Raw genomic sequence first — 19,185 nt, forward strand, 5'->3', positions numbered from 1 at the left:
TCGAAAGTATCTTTCAAATAAATAATGACTTACTAATTGGAAATGTCATAAGTATTTGCCTGTTTGGAGACCCTTTGTATTTAAGCCGCTGCTATTGATCATAAACACATCTGATGTTTTTTTGTGCCATGGGTCAAAAGCTTATGGAAGGCAAGTATCAGAGACAGGGAAATTTCCCAACCTCCCTGTGCAAGAGAGAGCATCAACGTTCAATGAATGCTGGCCTTCTGTAGCTTGTGAAAAAAGTACTTTCAGTCCTTGAGCCGAATACAAACATGTACATATATAACCAACCAAAACACATGGTCTTGCCTCCAAATACGGTGACACTGCAGATGAGGGCAAGAGGGCCGACCAATAATTCATCACCCTGCACTTTGGACATCTAGTGCAGATGACACATAGGTGTCTCTCAAAGCTCTCTAAGCAATAGACTCATTAGCTCACAGCCGCCTGTGTGATTATGCATAATTCATATAGTGGTATAGTCGCACACAAGGATTTTCTTTGCGTGTTTATGTGTGTGTTTGTGTATGTGTGTGTGTATAACAAGGGGGGCATGCACAGGTGGTCTGGGGTCCCTTGAGATGTTGATGCAGGACAGACAAGGGAGGAGATGATCTGTTCACCAAGACGTCAGGCAGATGTTCAGTGGATTTTGTGCATCCACTGCCAGACATGCATGTGTGTAAAAGCTTGCTGTGAAGCATGCTAAAGCTACTGTTGGTGCGTAAAGGCTCAGACAGAATTATATTTGGCCAAAGCAAGTGAATGCAATTCAAATTATGCTATTTTTTTCCAGTCTTTGAAACCCTGAGATGAGGCTATCTACTTTTATGCTCTTCTTAGAAGGTAATTAGATTTCTCTTTACCTTTTTTTCTGTAACAAATTTTTTACATATATTGAGTTTGGATCTCGTAAGCTCTTCACCATTATTCTGTTTGCATGTATCATGCAGCAGGATGATGTACATGGTAAATGGTCTCCACTTATATAGCACTTTCATCACCTTGCAGTTTCAAAGCACTTTGCAGCTCTGGTATACTGGATTACATTCACCCATTTACACACATTCACACAGCCATGGCGGCAGAGCTTCCATGAAAGGCACTAAACAGAGCATCGGGGGCAACTGGGGATTCAGTGTCTTCCTCAAGCAAACTTCGGCATGCAGACTGGAGGAGCAGGGGAATCGAATCGCCACCCTTCTGATTGGAGCAATGTCAGCACTAACAAATGTGCCACAGCTGCCCGCATGTTGTATGGTAGAGACGGTGACAGCTAGGAAATGTAACACTTTAGTAATGATTGATCTCAGCATTACAGTCTGAAAAGACATCTTAAAAACATACACCTTAAAAGCATTTGTTCATGCATAGCCTGGCCTGATGTCTTGCTAATGGGCTTTAAGAAGATAATTCATAACCGCATCTCAATCTAACTAGATTGAGATTGAAAAAAATAGGTTGTTTTTTTTTCTTTTCCTTGCTCCTAGAGTTTCACATGGTCATGATAATTTCATATTGAATTTGCTGTTTGTTACTGTGTTCTGGTCTTCCCAAGTCAAGAAAAAGTTAAATTTTGGCCACAAATAATATACACAAAATGTCACTTCCTTTGACTACTTTCCAAATAACAAATTGTTACTGTTTAAGACTATCCCTCTAGAAAAAAAAAAGATGTTTTAAAATATCCCAAAGGGATACTTGCAAAGGTAATATTCTCCTATTTTTAATACAGGATTTTAAAGGATTTTGAAAGCAGACACCTGTCTAGAATTAATTGGCAAAAGGATTTTTCCTTTGCTGTTTCAAACCGTACCTAATGACTTTAATTTCCCTTTCAAAGCTCATTAAACAGCACTCTTTCAAAAACTGTCATCCCTAATATCGGTGTCCTGTCAGTTTTGCCATCATATCTGCTACATTTGAATGCTTTTACGCTCTCAAAGGGGTGGAATGCTCATCCCAGAAAATTGTCAGGCACTGTAGTCATTGTGTCACTAGTTGTGGCCGTAGTTCATAACCATGCTATATATATGTATGTATGTATGTATGTATGTATGTATGTATGTTCCACACATGCATATGCTTCCTCATAATGCAGTAACTGACAACATTTAAACAACGCCACCAATGTCCCAGCAAACCAGTCCTCTATGAATTAAATGTAAACAAAATGCAGTCGGCAGGGAATCACAGCATCGTTTTATCAGATCAGCAGCAGGGAGTGTTTATGCTTGTGCATAGGGTAGAGAGAAAGAGAAGATAAAGGAAATGAAGCGAGCCAGAGCACTAGAATCCCCTCTCTCCCCTTGAGGTGTGTTGAGACAGGATATTCTGAGTTCATGCAAAGTATATTGAGATAAAGCTGATCAAGAGGGACAATTTAACAAAAAAATGTCTTAATTTCAATTTCCTACACTGCAAATCTAAAGTAATGCTTTGACTTCACAGCAATATCGGCATTTTTTGGTACCAAGCATTCTCATATTTTACCAGCTTGCAGAAGTAATTTCAAGGTCAAATGTTGAATTTTACCACTAACCCATCTTTTAAATATTAAGTTTGTCCCTCTCATTACTGTATCCTTAATTTCTTAGTACTTCATTTTATTGTGCTAAGAAATGAAATTGTTTGGTCAAATGTATCTCACTTTTATCAGACATTTAATATATTAATCTTACTATTCAGTATATTCAGTGTTTTTTTTTTCTGTATGTAAGTTGCTAAAAGCAAATGTTCTTTCTTTTTTGTGTTCATCAAAGCATGTAATCCCACTGCTGATGAAAGGGGTTTTATAGCAGGTAGTGGAAAAAAAAAAACACCTGTATGGTCGGCAATTAAATATATGTGCAATCCAGGCATGGTCATTAATTTAGTCCTGAATCTTTAGCACATTTATGCTCAGGTCTGTTATCATTGTATAATTGTTAATCAATGAATTGATTTATTCGATTTATATAGCGCAGTTATAATTCCAAGTCTGCTGAAATTTTATTTGGAGTTAGATATACAGTGCACTTTGACCAATTTACTTTTATTGCAATGACAAAATCCGCTGTGATATATTAAAACTTCACCATATGAATATAGACCTAGAAACCAATTTTAGGTCTTGAATATATAATACATTTACAAAATACAACTTGCCTGAGAGAGTAAGGCCAATTAAGGTGCCCTAGCTGTTGGCCTTTCTTTTTTAAAACCAGTTTGCTTGTTGATGAGTATGGTGCAGTGCATCTGTACAATAATGGCACCCTTGGGAGGAAGGGGTGTTAATGACACAATGGAATCTTCTGTGTAAATGCAACCAGAATTACAATATATGTATGTGTGTGTGTGTGTGTGTGTGTGTGTTTGTGTGTGTGTGTGTGTGTGTGTTTATGTGTGTGTGTTTGTATTCAAGCTCATGTAAACAAATCAATATGATGAAGGTTCCAAAGAGCAAGCATAATTACCATTGAAATGAAAGCAGTGGGGTCTGAACAGTAATTATAAACCCTGAAACTGTAAATCTGATAAGTGACAAATTACATGTTGCTTACTACAAGTGGACAAATACTTGCCTCTTATCATACATGCATGTCATAAAGCCAACTTTCTGGATTACCAACCCCACCTCTGAAATCAGTATGAATCACCAGCATTGAGTAGATGTGAAGAATACAAAATAACACCTGTTCGTTGTCTCTCACCCCAGGGGTGGGCTTCAATTGCCACAGATGCTGTGTTGCACCACAGTAAGACACATGTTTTGGCCCCTAATACCATATAAAGTCTTTGACATTTGCTGTATCGATTAGGCTATAAGGGTGTTAACTTGAGCAGGCAAAAAACCCCAAACAAAATAAAACACTGGGAAGAAATATCCTTGTCTCCTTAACATCTTTCACATTATCCTTGATTCTTGCCATCTGGCTCCACTTAGCTCAAGGGCTTTATTAGCTCCTAATAGGTATGTCAAATGAAAGTGACATATCTGACAGCTACTTTACCCAGGGTGTATACTACAGCTGGGGCCATCAGTCCCTCATCTGAAGAAAGGATAGAAGCCACTGGTCAATCCATGTGTCTTTTCTTCTTTTCTACTGACTTAATGGAGAATGTCATACAATAGTCTTTGTTGCACCGTAGGATGGCTTGAAAGGGATTTCATATCAGTGTGTTGTAGGAAAACAAGGCATTGATACTTCTGTTGCAGAACTCAAAGACAGCCTGGGTCGCTCTCCTTCAGTATTCTCCACAACTCACTCACGATGGGTGTCATTATGCCAGAGCTGTGCAGATAATAGAGGTGACTTGTGATGTGTTTACCATAACAAAAAGTTTCCAAATGGGGACAGAACAAAATATGTTGGCTGAGAGCAACAGCTTTAAAGGATTATAAATGGTAGATTGAGATGTCAGATGTCTTCGGTCTATGCAACCTTATCTAAGATGTGATAAAAATGATTTACCGTATATTTACATATGCATATTTGTCCTCTTGGCCGTACTGCACCTCTGCGCATCTCTCACAATGAGTGCACTTGATTTTCCTTTGCCACTTGTAAACCTGTCACTGCACTCAGTCGATACATTTAATTCATTTGATGCATTGTTCAGCAGTATCATTCAAAAAATGCCAAACTACCATTATATGCTGTCCGGTTACACTCACCTACAACCCTTTAGATTACATTTGCTCTGTCTATCAAACTATACTCAAAATAATACCAAGTGATCTAGACATGCATTAGAAATAATTTCACAAACATATCATTGTCAGTATTAATGTAAAGCATTGTCACAACAACCTATATTATTACAGAAATAAAACACTTATTTCATTTCCTCATCAGTAGTAGCATGAGTAATTTACATTTTGTGGAATAGATTTTTTTTTCCATAGTGTTGGATTTTTTTTCCTGTGAAATGATTTGATATTTCTGCACAGTCATTTATACTATTCTTCACATCTGATAATATTGAAAATATGACATTGCATGTTGCTTAATTTATCAAACCTGACAATTAATTCGAGCAAGATTTTAGTAAGGGTCATAAAAGTTGTCCTTATCAAATACTTTCTGTCTGACCACAGTGGTGCAGTGGAGTACATCTGCAATGCAGGGGGCTTGACGGTCTGCCCTCTATTTTATGTCGTTACCTAACACCTTTTCTTTCCTCTCACTCTGAGCATCTGTCAGTGAAGTTTACCACATGATGATTATTCTGTGACGACTCCATTATTCTCCTCCAAACAGCCATTATCCTACAGACAAAGCAAATTTTACTGATGACTGAAAAACTGCATTGCACAGGAAAGACAAGTGGCCCTTTTCTGTTTTCCTCATTTTTATACAGAAGTATTTGGGTGACATTGAAAATTGAAATTCAGTCCAGAATTCCGGCACCAAGCCATAAAGAAAGTTACCCAAAGGCATAGTTAAGTAATCAATTAATGAATAAGTGATTGATTGACTGATTAATTCAATGATTTCTTCATAATATATTCCACTTATCCTGCAATCAAAATCACAAGAGGGCTGCAGCACATGTCACTGGGGTACACCTGGCTGGGTACACCTGGGTCCCCCAGTTAATCACATAAGAAACAAACAATTATTCTTTTTGTCTGCGTACATATATATATATATATATATATATATATATATATATATATATATATAGGACATAGGACATACATCTACATATGCTTTTCACATGTGTTTTTCTCTTTGTCTTTTTCTCTGCACGCTTATGTCATAGCTTCATTCTTTTTCCTGGCAGGTCCCTCCCTTCCCCGTTTGTGATGTATCCCCATTACAATTCACCTCTCATCATCCTGTGAGTTATAATCCAATAATAGCCAGCCTCTGTGGCCTCAGCAAATGAACAGTAAAACCAACAGTTTGCAATGGGGAGAAGCAGATGCCGAATAATACTTATATTAATTCTCCAAATACAAAATACAACTGGAGAAGAAAGGAAAGAGACAATAATTGCTTCAGATTCAAGATTTAAATTTGTCAATAGCTTATCCGGCATCTAAATAACATCAGCATTGAAGGGTTTGCTTGTGCACCTAGATTATATTTCTAAAATTTAGAGGAACCCTACTTTGCATCCAAAAACTTATGAATGAAGAAGACACAGACACAAAGATTAATAGGCACATTATTGTATATATTACTTATCAAATAATGGCATGCACTGAGCGGTGATGTGTAAGTGGCAAACAATGAATGGCAGAAGCCCAGCAAGGTCTTGTCCAGCTTGCATTATGGTTATGTTAGCCAAGATGCCATAACACAGGACTTGGTTTGAGAAGTAAGAGAAAAGTTGTTGTGGCGTAGAAAGTGGTCTGATTGCAAGCTGCCTGGGGACTTCACGGGGATCAATAAAGGCAGTGTGACAGCTGTACACTTGATTAAAAGTGACTGCTACATCTGCCGGGCTTTGCCATTACTTTCCCACTCCCTGTCCCTGGGGTGAAAGAGCATGAAGTGACAGGCCTCAGTCAGCCCCCCATTACCACCTTTCTGCTGTCCCTCAGGTAGAAGCTTGCTCGGGCAAAAATAGGTTGATGGCTGACCCAGAGGGGGATGAAACAGAGAAAATACTAGTGACGTCTGTTTGCCTATGTTAATATGCATATAAGTGTGTCCGCATGGAAGAATGTCAATGTATGTGTGTATCTGTGTGCCTGTGTCTGTCTGTTTACATGTGTGTTGTATTTATATGTTCATATGTATATGAACTTCAATCCACATGTGAATGTAAGGAAGTAAATGCAAAAAAATTGTGGTGCAAGTTGTTCATAAAGAAACACAAGTGGAAAGAATAAATATAAGCACAAGAGGAGTAAACGAAAGCAAATCTTTGACAAACAATTAGTGTGCAAGAATCAAAAGAAACTGTTGAAAATGGGCCTCATTTTCTGTTTTTATCATTCACTTACTTGAGAAAAGATGCAACCTCAATCATACCCACATGCAGGTTCCACGCAAATAGATAGACATAAAGAGTAGTTGCAGACTTGTGATATCTCAGACATAATACGTTCATCCATCCATCACTGGCTTATTGTGCTGATCTTTGGCCTCAGATCTATCAATTGAATTGTTGGTATTGACAAAGGAAATGTAAATAATGTGTGTGAATAAGCCAGATACATTTCAGAAAGAACAAGTGACAAAATTCTTTGAGAACAAATGTGGAAAAAACACACTATAACTTCTCGAGGCCTCCTCCAATTCTTTGCTTCTTCAAGGCCTCCTCCAAGTACCTCAACAGAAGAGTGAGCAAATAACTCAGAAAGGCCATGCATCAAAAAAGCAAGAGTCTCGTTCTGATAACAGCTGTGATAGATCACATATTCAGCCAACTCACTTTACTGCTGGCGGCTGTACTTGTTGCACTGGATCCCAGAAAGTGATACATTTCTTGAGGCAAAGGCTGTGAAGCATGTTATGGATCTGTCATGACTGCGTTAGTTGTGACAGTTTGCAAAGTTACTTATAGGCTCTCAAAACAATCACAGACCATCAAGAGGGACTGGACCATATCAATTCAGTATTCTGAAGAAATTCAATACACGGAATCCTTTCCAAGTGCAATATATACCTGCTGGCGATGTCCAGGGTACTAACTGCTTAAAAAATACCTTAACTCTTGGCACCTCCACAAGATTGTGTGACAAATATGTTTTCACTTGGGGAAACATACTTTTGGATGGCAGAAATATGAAGGTCCCTACCATACACCAAGAGTTTCAAAGGGAATTCAACATGAAGATATATCACTTGGAACTCTGAATATAGCTCTTTCTTATAGCCTTGATGTTGAATCATGTGGAGGTTTTACTAATTTGTTTGTACTATTATGATATAAATGAAGTTTTGTATGTGGATGTACAGTCTTTGCTTTATTTTGTAAAATTTGGGTGGAGTAGACTCCAGATATTATTGATATATGGTTGTCAGTTGAGGGAAGTATACATTTTAATCACATTTGGACATATTAAGTGGAAAAAAATGGAGGCTTTGTGCATCACCAACAGTAGCTGCATCCATGGATTTAAAGAAGTGGCCCCATCAGTAGTTCTGCACAGACTTGATATAGTGGAACCAGACTTCCACTACATATTACAATAAGATAAACTATTTTCTTCTTTTGAACATAATCATGTTCATACAGATGTCAATACTTGACATGACAGAAAATCTTACCATAGATAGGGGAAGATTTCCAAAATATTGAAGGGTCTGTCAATATCTATGTGTAAAAGGAAAATTGAGTTGAAATGAAAAATGAAAGAAAAAATATGCAGAACACAAGATCATAAACAAGTTCTTTCCGATTACAGTGGCACACGAATTATAGCTGCTATTACTGTGCAGAAGCTGTATAAATGAAGATTTACCAGTTACTCATTGACTATTCTCAGTTGTATAAACAACAATGTCACGCTTTTCCAGTTTTCCAGTAACTTGCACTTTTCAGGGACCCAGTTTTGTTACGGTTCCCAAGAGAGGGCTAAACTGTCACCTTGCAGCCAGTCTGTCTGAGGTGTAATGTGTGTGTCTATGTGCGTCTACGCGTGCGTGTGTGCATTCACGCACTTGTATGCATGCGTGTGTGTGTGTGTGTGTGTGTGTGTGTGTGTGTGTGTGTGTGTGTGTGTGTGTGTGTGTGTGTGTGTGTGTGTGTGTGTGTGTGTGTGTGTGTGTGTGTGTGTGTGTGTGTTAAGCCCTGAATTTTGCTCAATCTCAGGCACATAATACGCTTTAAAGCAAGCAACCCAACCTGCAGACTCAGCTGCGGTGGGTCATCAAAATGATTCAAAGGGAAAAATCCCATTTAACCCTAACTTAAAAGCTGGTGTTCCAGAGACCCATTTTCAAACAACCACCTATCCTGCCAGTCTGTTAAAATCAAAAGGCTTCAAAACTTAGGATAACATACAATATATGCATGTTGTCACCAAATGAATGAGGAAATGTAAAAATATGATTTATATGATACCACTCTCCTTCAGCCACAACACAAGCTTCTAATTACCATTTAAATTGGACTTGTGTTATTGTGCTAAGAACATGTGACACAAAACACAGTGTGTCTCATTTCAATATCTATGGTGAAAGAGAAGAATTAATTAATCATTATATCTTTGATTGGAGTGGCACTGTACCAGTGTGTGTCCATTATCTTGCCATGTGTAGCTTTTTGCATTCATTAGCACTTGTATTATTTAATGAGGGCTTGGGAAATATAGCTCTCAACCCTTTGCTGATATGTTGTATTAACTGTCTGTCACCTGTCAAATAAGGCTTTGTAACTATGTTATCAGTATTTACTTAACTAGTGATCTTAGAATGAGTATGACATTTATTCTATCCTCTCATTGGTTTTATTGCTATGTATTATTGTGTAAGTGTAATGACATTGTTACATGAAATGGACCGAAGTCTCACTCGAAACATCTGAAAACTTGTGTTTTTGTGCTTTATGTTATGTCTCAAAAGAATCCTACTTCTTTTTCTGTTAGCTGCTGCCTTCAGCAGTTGCCACAGCAAATCACCTGCCTCCATCTAACCCTATTCTCTTTATCATCTTCTCTCACACCAACTAACTTTCACAAAATCCATCTTCTTTTTGGTCTTCCTCTCGACCTCCTGCCTGGCAGTTCCAGTCCCCACATCATTCTATCAATATATTAACTATCCCTCCTCTGAACATGTCCAAGCCATCTTAGTCTGGCCACTCTGACCTTGTCTCCAAAACCTCCTAACATATGCTGTGCATCTGATGGACCAATTCCTGATCCTGTCCATCCTTGTCACTCACAATGAGAACCTCAACATCTTCATTTCTGCTACCTGCAGCTCTTCTCTTCTTCCTGTCATTTCCTTAAAGCCACTGTCTATTGACCATTCAATATCGCTGGTCTCACCTCTGTCTTTTACGCCTTTCATTCTGGCTGCTACTTTTTTATCACACATAACCTTTACAGTTTTCTTCTTTCCAGTTACGCGCGGTGAGGCTCATAGCTGGTGAGGCACTCACGTCATTACAGTCAGATTTACAAACATATGAACCCTACAGAGTAGCTTATTCACCATTTTATTGGCAGCTGTTGACGTGTTTTGTTTAAAATATCATATCAGCATTCTTTACAAACACAAACCGTAGCATAGAAAAAAGCAAATGTAAAAAACCCCTTTTTTATCTCTTACCCTTACTTATAAATGAAGTCCATGCGCCCCTCCTTCTGAAGCATCGATAACTTGCTTGTAGAAGTCTTCTGTTTCTTTCTTCAGTTTTAAAAGTCTGTCTGTCTCAATAGAAATCCCTGCCAGTGAAGACAGTTGTCCTTGAATGGTCCTGTTCGACCTAAGTTAATGTTCACATTCATCTGAACAGGTTACAGTGGTAAAAAAATTGTGTATTTTGTAATAACTGCAACAGCTGTTACTTGTGCATAGCAGGCTGAATGTTTAAAATCTTTTTTCTTGGGTTCTAGTATTAACTCATTTGAGCTGGATTCTCAGTTTTTATTTCACTGCATGTTTCTATAAACATCCTCTGATCTATGATTGGTAAAATTGCATACTTCTGGTGTTTTTATATTGTAGAGGCATCCTGAAGGGGCAGCTGCAAGTACGCAATGTGAAGTGATGGTTGAATTTGTCATGTTATTTTTACATATAATTTGCATTTTAATCTAATTTTCATCACACATTGTTACATTTCTTCTGATCTTTACACGGTTGATGGCATGGCCGACAGCATTCACCTTATTCAATTAACTATATATACTAAATAGTGAACAAAGCTAGGTCTTGTTTGTGGGCGGAGTGTGTTTTTGATGCAGATGTTTTGGCAGGTCAAAACTATTCAGGATCAGGTGCAGTCCTGGGTTAGGGTTAGGGCCAAAAAATTGAGACAGTGGCCATAAGAGTTCTGGATCGGCTTTGGGAGATCCAGAACGCTCCTCTTTCATTTATTTGATTGGAATTTCTAATATTCTCATGAATCCACAGGTTCAACGGGCAGTCTTGTGAAGCAAAAGGTTGTGCTTTTGTTGTTGTTTAACAAAATGGTTTAATGCCGGCATAAACCTTAGCAGTGACTTACCGACAAACACTTTGAGACTGAACAACAGGCTGCATGACTAAATTATCAGTTACAGGATCTTCAGTTTCACCTGTGTGTTCATTGTGAATAAGATGTATGTTACTAGAGGTGTACTGTATTATAGTTCACTCCGAGAAGTAATTTTGGTTCAAATAAGTGTAAAACTTTCATAGGAATATCAGTGCTTTGCCGAAATATAATAACAAGCAATCCACAATTACACAATTCATGATATCTTTAAGTTATTTGATAGTCTCTGCAATTAATTGATGTTTACATGCCTCTCTAACACTAGATGCCAACCTAAGCCCGATCTTACAGCTACAGATATTGATGCAGTTCTTTGGTAGCTTTAAAGGTGGTCAATAAAACTAATAAATTACTTAAATAAATCCACATTAGCTTTGTCTGCCACTTGACTTTTCTCCATCAGAATTGTGGCATTGACTTAACAGGGGAAGACATCGTTATTATTTTTTTTCTTTGAGCTTTTATGAAAAGATTACATTATTAACTCTAACTGAGATTTCATAAATCAGATTCTAAGTTTTAAAAAAAAATGAGATTCTATACTTTTTTTAGAGCATGTGTGTGTTCACCCGAATTAAATTCAAGATTCAGTCCTCTCCCTTTACACAAGTAATTTAAGATGCCTAATCAATATTTTGTAATTCTTAAGACACACAGACATCAAGGAAATTCCTCTTGGCATTGTGGACTGCTGTGAAGTATGTTGCCCACTGACACCTCCTGCTGTGTAGGTTGAAAACACGGTGCAGACATCCAGACCATCCCACAAGTGGAAACAGTTGGCTGCTGCCACATCCCTGTCACAAGGGCCAAGTCTCCGTGTGTGCTGTGTTGATGGCATTAACATTTTTTAATAAACACCTTGAGGAGCTTGTGACAGCAGAAGGCATCCCACTTGACATTCTCCCTCCCCAAGCTCATAGAAACAGCTGTTAGAATCACCAATATGTGGGCTGTGAAGCCCTGCTGGCATGTCTAGTCTCCTCAAATGTATTCGGCTGAGAATACACACTTTACCACATGCCAAATCTCATGTGGGTGCAAAATACCTTTAAACATGTACAGTGACTAAAGGGGGAACTCTAGATTTCTTTTTCTAGTTTGTGTCTCGAAACACTAAATTCTAACTTCGTTAGATGCAGACTAATTTATCAAATCTTGACAAACTGCAAGTGTTATGTGCATATGGTTGGAATGAGCAATTTAATCAGGCAAAGACAAATCCTGAGTTAAAAAAATCTATTATGCCAAGGACAGTAAATGTGGCAAACATCCTTGCATCAGTATCACCTGCTTTGTTCCCTAAATAAGAGTAAAACAAATAAAATACATATGAGTGTGTATGGATTTTATTCATCGTATGTGCATAAGTATTTTATGTGTGTATGTGTGTATGTATTTTACATAATTGCTTTAGCCTTGTGCCTTTTTACCCAGATATGAGATGAATCTTTTTGGTCCGTGAGGTATGCTTTGCCTGTTAGGAATTTAATTCTATCTTAGGATGATTTTTACTCTTTGTTTATGTTCTAAGTTTAAATGAGTGGTAGGAAATACAAAAACAAGTAGATGAATGAAAATGAAAATGAGCAGACAGAAAAGGCTCAACACATGAATATAAATTGGGACTTTACATTTGTGCTCACAAGTCTGGAATTAGTGCTTTTCATCACTGATGGCTTATAGGCTGATGGGTTGGCTGCTGGCTGGGGTCACAATAAAATTATGTGTTTGCCAAAGGCAGAGAGGCTGGGTCACCAGGGACTACATGGCCCAGTTATGAAGAGAAGGCTTATCTACCTCTCTGAATCAGCTTCTACCTCAAGCTAAATGAAGCACACCGCTTGTTTTTTCATTGGTACACATCTGCAGGAAAATTGGGGACATCAAAGATCTACATTGGTGTAAGTATTACTAGCGTTAATTTAATATAAGATCAGCCTGAGCTTAAACAATTGTCTTATCTTCACATACATTTGTTCAAAGCCATGGTATAACAGTAATTGTATTTTCCCCTGGTTCTAGATTTTAAAAGATGGGAGTCATCTTCAGACAAAATGGTTTGCTGTAGGATTCGGAAAAAAACAACAAAAAAAAAAAACAGAACAAAAACAAACAAAAATAGACTTGCGCAGCGTATCCTCCATTTATTAGGCCCCCTGCTGGGATTACTAAGAAGGGTATAAAGCTACCCTTGCAGTTTAAGCTTGAAATGAGCTAAGATTATGATTACTGGGGGATATCAGCACTACTCTGGTAAAAGCAAGTATGCTTTCTATAAACCATACATGAATAACACTGAATATTATTTCAGCGTTTCGGTTCAATAGTTGGACTTAGTACTGGTGCTGAAGGATTTCCTGGGCATGAGTATCAAACTGAAATGCATTTTTCAATTATGTGTTGTTTAAACTTATCTAGAATACATCCTGGAATGAAAATTTTCTAGCATGACTATTATTGTCCATTAATTTTTCATTCAATTGAATATGATTTGTGATGTGGTCCCCCAGTCACTGCGGATGGCACAAGGCATTATTTGAAGTCCAAACTTGACTAAAACCATGAACTATACCGTTTCTCTTCAGCCAGTTATGCTTGAGTTCTCCTCTCTATTTGGTTTTCTTCTTCTTCATGGAGCGCAGAAGTGCAAGCAGAGGAGTGATTAAATGCTTTTTTTTTTTTTTTACAGTTTTGTCTCGTGCGATATTACATAGTTGTGCGAGCATTTTAGTGGTTTGTATTTTTTAGAGTGTTAGTTTTTATTTTGTTCTGCTGGCTGGTCAGTGACTTCAGATGCTGCGGGTAACATGGGGGTTCACCGGGCTAATGCAGGAGCACAACATCAACATGGGTGCCAATGGCGTGGAGGACCTCATTTTGGCTCGACCGGCCACGGATCTGTGATGTCAGTGGCATGGATGAATGATTATGCGGATTTATTTGTGGAGAAGGTGAAGCAGGCTTACTGGCTGGTAGACGGGACTGGGTGGTGTGCATGCTCCCGTTGCAAGAGATAAAGGTGAGGCTTGTGAGGTCTTTGGAGAGCGGAGTGGAGGGAATGGTGAGAATGGTGCAGGTGGGTGAGACAGTACAGGAGAGTTGAACTTGTTGAGGTGAAACAACTAATGCCACAAGTGAGGTTAGTGAGAGCTGTAGTAGCCACGTGAGTGATGTGGTAAAGCATCAGCCGAGTGAGACAGGTGAGATAGCATTTCCTGGACCTCACAGTTTTCTATCATCAGCCAGGCATCATATCAAACACAAAGCTGAATCTGTTTTCCTGTCCAAGGAGAGTATGGACTAAAAAAACAATGTCTCAGAGCAGAAAGCAGATATGTTAGTTTGTTGTCGGATAGAGCCTCCTCAGTACAATGTCTGCTTCTTATTGGTTGTTTTAGAGGAGGTCTTAACCTCTCACTTCAAACTACTTTTAATATTGGGTCTTTAGAGACTGAATGGAGCCAGAGATGTAAAGAAAGTAACTTTTGGATATAAAACAGACATAATTAAATATACTGATATATTATATTTATTCAAGAAACCCACAGTGATGAAGGTGGTAGGGCGGTCCGGTGTTGGGAGTGAAGAGGCTCATTGAAAGAATCAATGAGAAATTAAAGACTGCAGGTTGTGCAATTACATTTTCTTAGGGGTTGATTTTAATTGAACCAAGACTGAACTTTTTGATTGTAATCATGCAGACCCTCATTCAGCTTCTCAGAGTGCTCTGAAGGAGCTGGTCTCTTTTCATGGCCTGGTACTTGTATGGAGAAGGATGGCTCCATACATTCAATTCCAAAAACTTTATTTTTCCCCATGCGGCAATCGCGGACGATTCACATGATCCCATGTATACAATAACAAAATCTCCTTAGCCTGTCCTTACTGTTTCGATAGTTTTAAGCAGAATTTTAATGCTATGAGCATTGTAAGACTTATCACTTCTAGATTTTACTGCTATTTAACTGATCACTCAGTGCTTTTAGGATTTTTATTAGAACAATGATTTTACCAGTTCAAAGCAATGGTAGAACCATGGGAAGGTAGAGATCTTATTATTACGTCAACAGCACATTCAAAATCTCTCACGTCATCGCCAGATCTATCGGAGATCTTTAGACCAATATAGTGGAACTGGAACAAATGGGTGAGACCGCAGAAAATCAAGGGCATATTAAGACCCTAAAAAGTAAAAGAATATCTCAAAAGTAGAGGGTGCGGTGGTCAGGTCCCAAATCCAAAACATCATGGAGATGAATGCTTCTTTAGTGTATTCTTTGGCTTGGGGAGGAAACACAGGCAGAGGAAGTTAATCCACTCTCCACCATCAGACACAGGGCAGGAGCTGAGTGAACCGGGCCAGCTTAGACAGAGGGCAGTCAAGTTTTACTCATCCCTCAACACATGTCAATATATTGAGAATGAGGAGTTGTTTGACAATTACTGTGAAAAACTACCCTGGGTTAGAGTCCCTGCTGAGAACACAAGTCTTACATTCAGCCCGTAAGAGTATGCAGAGTCACAAAGATGCTGGCATCAGTGGGCAGACAGTTGAATCTTATAAGTCATATTAGGACATCAATCCAATACTGGATCGGTCGGGGTCCGGGTCAACAACGACCGCCATTGTTACCGATGACCTACAGGTCACCTGTGGAAATTGGGCTACTGTGGGTCAAGGAAGGAGAGGAGACAGGTGTGTTCGGAGGCAGAGAGAGAAGAGGAAAGACAAGAGTCTAGGACTGAGAGTAGGGACTTTAAATATTGGGACTATGACAGGAAAAGGTAGAGAGTTGGTTGACATGATGGAGAGAAGGAAGGTGGATATACTGTTTGTCCAGGAGACCAGGTGGAAAGGTAATAAGGTGAGAAGCTTGGGAGCAGGCTTTAAGTTGTGCTATCATTGTATTGACTGGAAGAGAAATGAAGGAGGAGTTATCTTGAAGGTTGATTTTGGTTGAGTTTGTTGGAGTTGTGTTCTTGAGGTGAGAAGAATACACTGTGGTTGATACACTGTGGTGACCCCTGAAGGGAGAAGCCAAAAGGAGGAGAAGAAGAAGACCAAGAAGAAGAAGAGCATCTTGGCCAGCTGCATCACGGTGTGGTACAGCAGCACCACCGCTCTTGTCCACAAACGCTGCCAACAAGTGATAAAGACTGCACAGAAGACCACCAGAACCCCACTGCTGTCTCTGTTGAGCATTTACCAGCTAAGAGTCAACAAGAGAGCTGCTGCCATTGCCAAGGACCATGGCCACCCCCAACTCCTTCCCTCCAACTGGAGGTACAGGAGTGTGAAATATAGGACGACACTACTGAGGAACTCTACCCAACTGCCATCAGACTCCTGAGCAGCTGACAGGAGTCAATAACCATGTACCACCTCAGGACAATTATGCAATTTACATACAGCACTGCCAGTGGTGCACTCAACTGTTCATGTCAGCTGTGCTCATGTTTTCTGTCACTTACACCTGCACTTTGTGAGTTGTACACTTAAAACTGCACTCACCTTTAATTGCAGATCTACCAGCGCTGTTAACATTTTCTAATACTGTTTATATTTCTGTGTATGTTTACAGTATATATACAGTTCCTTGCACTGCTTGCATTTTCCTGCACTATTACTATAGTGTGTTTATTTTTCATTTATCACATGTATCTGGATGCACTATGGATGGCAAAGTAAGAATTTCATTGTTCAGGGAAACACGTCTCCAGACTGTGCGTATGACAATAAACACTTTGAATCTTGAATTCATGGGAGTGTACCGTTCATTGAGTCTAAACATGGGCTTAATCTGTTTAGATGAATATTCGGCGATTGACCCCATTGAACATAGGTTGCTCTGGAAGACAATGGTGATGTTTGGGCTCAGCCCGAAGGTCTCATCACTAAGATCCAGGTTTTGTACAGTTGTATTGAGAGTGTGCTGTAGGTCAATATTAGCCCTTGTGCTACTTTTAGGGTGCCAAGAGTGTTCTTTTTGGGTGTATGAAAAAGTTGTGCACTATCTGAAAAGCTGTGTGAAATGTCCCTTGAACCACTCCTTCATAAAAATGTGCGCTAGAATTCAAGGCTTTCTTAATCAGGTTGTAATACCGATGACATGATATTGTTTTGGGAAACAATTGAAAGACTTCATACACAAAATAGATGAAAAAATGGCAAGACAGAAGTTATTACACTTCCAAATTTCATATAGAGACAGAGTCTTGGGGCCTTGTGGCAAAGGGGGTTAGAGTGGCCGTCCTTGGAACTGAACTGATTCCTGGTTCCTTCTCCTAGCCTGTCAGGGTGTTGTTGAGCAAGACACTGAACCCCGAACTGCTCCACTGGTGCTGCTCATTAACCGCCTTCTTCTGGGTTAAATGCAGTGGTCAAACTTCATGGATGCTGAGCTGTATGTATAACTGAATGTGACAATAGAGGTATTTCTTCTCCTGTGGGTTTGAAATAATCTCTAATGTGGCATTGGCAAGTCTGGTTGAACGCTCTATCAGGTATTTTAACCAAAATACAAAGCACATTTGTCACCTTCATTTGTTAAGAATTGCATTGGGTGCCACAGTCAGTTCTGTTTTTACCTACCGACCACTTTACCACTGGCTGCTGATGGTGCCATTAGTTTGCGGTGGTAGGCTAGATTTTAGCTGCCGATCTGCACTGGGTCTGATGTTGTGCTGTGCAAGACTATGATTTTAAAGCAGGTAGTGGATGCTGAGGGGCCATTACTCACCCCCGAGGCGTTGAGTCTTACTGCTAGTGGTTCAATTTACCCGGCTGGTGCTGAGAAGTTTAGAACTCTGGAGGAGCCTCCTCCGACTGCATACTGAGAGAATGACTCAACCAGATAAGAAGAAAAAAGTGTTTTTCTAAAAATAGAATACAAAATGAAATATCTTTTGCTCTTCCTTTTGGCTGCAACCTTTGGGGATCACCCCAGCAAATCACCTGCCTCCATCTAACCCTGCCCTCAGCTTCCTATCACATTAAGTAACTTCATGCCCTCTTTCACTACATCCATAAATCTGCTATTTGGTCTTCCTTTAGGCCTCCTGCCTGAAATTTCTAGCCTCAGCATCCTTGTACCAATAATTTATCTATCTACCCCCTCCATGGCCCAGCCATATCAGTCCTATCTCCAAAACATCTAATGTTCTGTCCCTCTGATGGACCCATTCCACATCCTATCCATCCTCGTTACTCCTAAAAAGAGAACTTAATTTTTATTTCTGGTGCCTCCTGTCTTTTGTCAGTGCCCCTGTCTGTAAACTGTACAGCATCGCTGGTTTCACTACCATCCTGTACATCTTTTCTTTCATTCTGGACGATACTCTTGACACACATTACACCTTACACTTTTCTCTACCCATTCCTACCCACTCGTACATATTTCTTCCCCTTTTCCACACCGTCCATTGCTGTGGACTGTAGTTTCACCATTTGACATGGTTCCTGACTTTCATACATGTTCTCCCTCTTGCTGCGACTAACCTTGATCCCTCTCCTCTCCAGGGCATACCTCCACATCTATAGAGTTCCCTCCACTTGCCACAGACAACAATATTCCTGTGACCTTTATGGCACCCTTCAATCCATTTCCCCCTCACCCTAATCACCTGCACCTGTTGGACATCCTTCCCTATCTCTTTGTTTCACCAAATTGTATAAATTAGTCTTTCCCTCCTTCCTGTCCAACCTATTGTACAAGCCATTGTTCACCTTGGTTTGGCCTTTGGCACCTTGACCTACACCTTACGCTACATCTCCCTGTACTCCTGTCTACTCTCTTCAGTGATCTCCCATTTTTTTCTGTATATATTCCTGCACTTCCTTATTCCACCACCAAGTTATCTAATTACCTTCCAAATGACACACTGAGTACTCTCCTACCTCTCCCCGATCACATTAGCTGCAGTTCTCTAGTTATCTGGAAGCTCCTCCTGACACTCAAGTGCCTGACCCAACTCATCCCTAAAAACAGTCTTTTTTTTTTACAGCTTCCACCACTTTATTCTATGCAA

General features: G+C 39.4%; 1 protein-coding gene across 1 annotated transcript; it reads left to right on the forward strand.

Moving 5' to 3' along the window:
- The first annotated feature begins 1,101 nt into the window (after nucleotides 1-1,101).
- LOC147227854 (uncharacterized) lies at nucleotides 1,102-16,595 on the forward strand. The gene is made up of 3 exons (XM_086157711.1): nucleotides 1,102-1,223; nucleotides 13,027-13,058; nucleotides 16,189-16,595. The coding sequence occupies exons 1-3, from the start codon at nucleotides 1,102-1,104 to the stop codon at nucleotides 16,506-16,508; spliced, it is 474 nt and encodes a 157-aa protein (XP_086013837.1). The 3' UTR covers nucleotides 16,509-16,595.
- Nucleotides 16,596-19,185: the final 2,590 nt, after the last annotated feature.

This window comes from Fistularia commersonii, chromosome 13 (assembly GCF_037954325.1).
Source record: "Fistularia commersonii isolate RoL2024-O1a breed Wild chromosome 13, RoL_Fcom_v1.0, whole genome shotgun sequence".
NCBI classification, from domain to species: domain Eukaryota; kingdom Metazoa; phylum Chordata; class Actinopteri; order Syngnathiformes; family Fistulariidae; genus Fistularia; species Fistularia commersonii.